Source organism: Chrysochloris asiatica, unplaced genomic scaffold (genome assembly GCF_000296735.1).
Source record: "Chrysochloris asiatica unplaced genomic scaffold, ChrAsi1.0 scaffold00339, whole genome shotgun sequence".
NCBI classification, from domain to species: Eukaryota; Metazoa; Chordata; class Mammalia; order Afrosoricida; family Chrysochloridae; genus Chrysochloris; species Chrysochloris asiatica.
Genome location: NW_006408857.1, coordinates 1,794,652 through 1,796,376, shown reverse-complemented (window position 1 = coordinate 1,796,376; position 1,725 = coordinate 1,794,652). Strand labels below are relative to the sequence as shown.

Below are 1,725 nucleotides of genomic sequence, written 5' to 3'. Positions count from 1 at the left end.
CACCTACTATGTCTCAGACACTTAGATATTTTACATTCTTTTTTCTTTTTCTTTTTTTTTTATTTAGACCACACAGCCACTCTGAGAAGCAGATATGTTTTCTTTATTTCATAGATTAGGAAAGTAAGGCTCATAGACGTAGCTTATAAGGATGCACAATTTGTTAGCACCAAAGTCAGAATTAAGATTCAGGTCTGTCTTCTGAGCCCTTCCCACTATGGTCTGAGGTTTCCCATTACTTCCTGTAGAATGAACCTTACGCTTGTTTGGTGTTCCCCTTCACTGGACCTTGCGCAGTGGTTGACATGCTCAAGTAACATTGTCTGAGTGATTGTCAATTGTCACAACTGCAGATGACGCCTGGAGAGTTAGCCCTTGCCAGCGGCAACTATAGCCCAGTTACCCAGTTCATCTTGCTGGGCTTCTCCAATTATCCAGATCTACAGGAACTTCTCTTTGGAGTCTTTCTGCTCATCTATGCCATGACACTGGCGGGCAACCTGGGAATGATGGCCCTCATCTTCACAGACTCCCATCTGCACAGGCCCATGTACTTCTTCCTCAGTGTCCTCTCTTTTCTTGATATTTGTTACTCCTCTGTGGTCACACCCAAGCTCTTGGTCAACTTTTTGACCTCTGACAAGTCCATCTCTTTTGAGGGTTGTGTGATCCAGTTGACCTTCTTTGTGATACATGTGACCACTGAGAGCTTCCTCTTGGCCTCCATGGCCTATGACCGCTTCATGGCCATCTGCCAACCCCTCCATTACGGTACGGTTATGACCAAAGGGACTTGTCTCCAGCTGGTGGCTGCTTCCTATGTATTTGGTGGAGCCAACTCTGCTATCCAAACTGGGAATGTCTTTGCTCTGCCTTTCTGCGGGCCCAATCAGGTAACACACTACTTCTGTGACATCCCACCCCTTCTGCGCTTAGCTTGTGCCAACACAGCCACAGCAGGACTCATCCTCTATATCTTCTCAGCTCTGGTGACACTGCTGCCTGCTGCAATCATCCTCACCTCCTACAGCTTGGTCTTGGTAGCCATTGGGAGGATGCGCTCAGCGGCTGGCCGCGAGAAAGCCCTCTCCACATGTGCCTCCCATTTCCTGGCTATTGCCATTTTCTATGGCACCGTCGTTTTCACCTATGTCCAGCCCCATGGATCCGCTAATGATGCCAGTGGCCAAGTAGTATCTGTCTTCTACACCATCATAATTCCCATGCTCAACCCCTTCATCTATAGCCTCCGAAACAAGGAGGTGAAGGCTGCCTTGCAGAGGAAGCTGCAGACCAACATCTTCCCCTGCTGAGCCCAATAAGGTGTCTGTAGGAAGGAGGAAGGAGCATTGTTGTTGTTGGGTGCTGTCAAATAGATTCTGACTCATAGCAACACTGTAGACAACAGAATAAAACACTGCCTGATCCAATGCCATCTTCAGAATCATTCTTAGGTTTAAGCCCATTGATGCAGCCACTGTATCAATCTTTCTCATTGAGGGTCTTCCTCTTCTTCACTAACTATCCACTTTACCAAGCAGGATGGAACTTCTCTGGTCCCTCCTGATACCTTGGCCAAAGTATGAAAGACAAAGTCTTGCCATCCTTGCTTCCAAGGAGCATTCCAGCTGTACTTCCTCCACAACAAATTTTGTTCATTCTTCGAGGAAGCCATAGCATCTTCAAGCACATTATAGATTGATCTCACCAGGAGGGCTGCCCTAG

At 47.2% G+C, this 1,725-nt stretch overlaps 1 protein-coding gene across 1 annotated transcript; it reads left to right on the top strand.

The window, feature by feature from the left end:
• Positions 1-353: 353 nt before the first annotated feature.
• LOC102818603 (olfactory receptor 1020-like) lies at positions 354-1,313 on the top strand. Its single transcript, XM_006875788.1, has one exon. The coding sequence runs from the start codon at positions 354-356 to the stop codon at positions 1,311-1,313; it is 960 nt and encodes a 319-aa protein (XP_006875850.1).
• Positions 1,314-1,725: the final 412 nt, after the last annotated feature.

What these genes read in the sequence shown, in the direction of transcription:
- LOC102818603 (XM_006875788.1), top strand. Translation starts at nt 354, where the DNA reads ATGACGCCTGGAGAGTTAGCCCTTGCCAGCGGCAACTATAGCCCAGTT.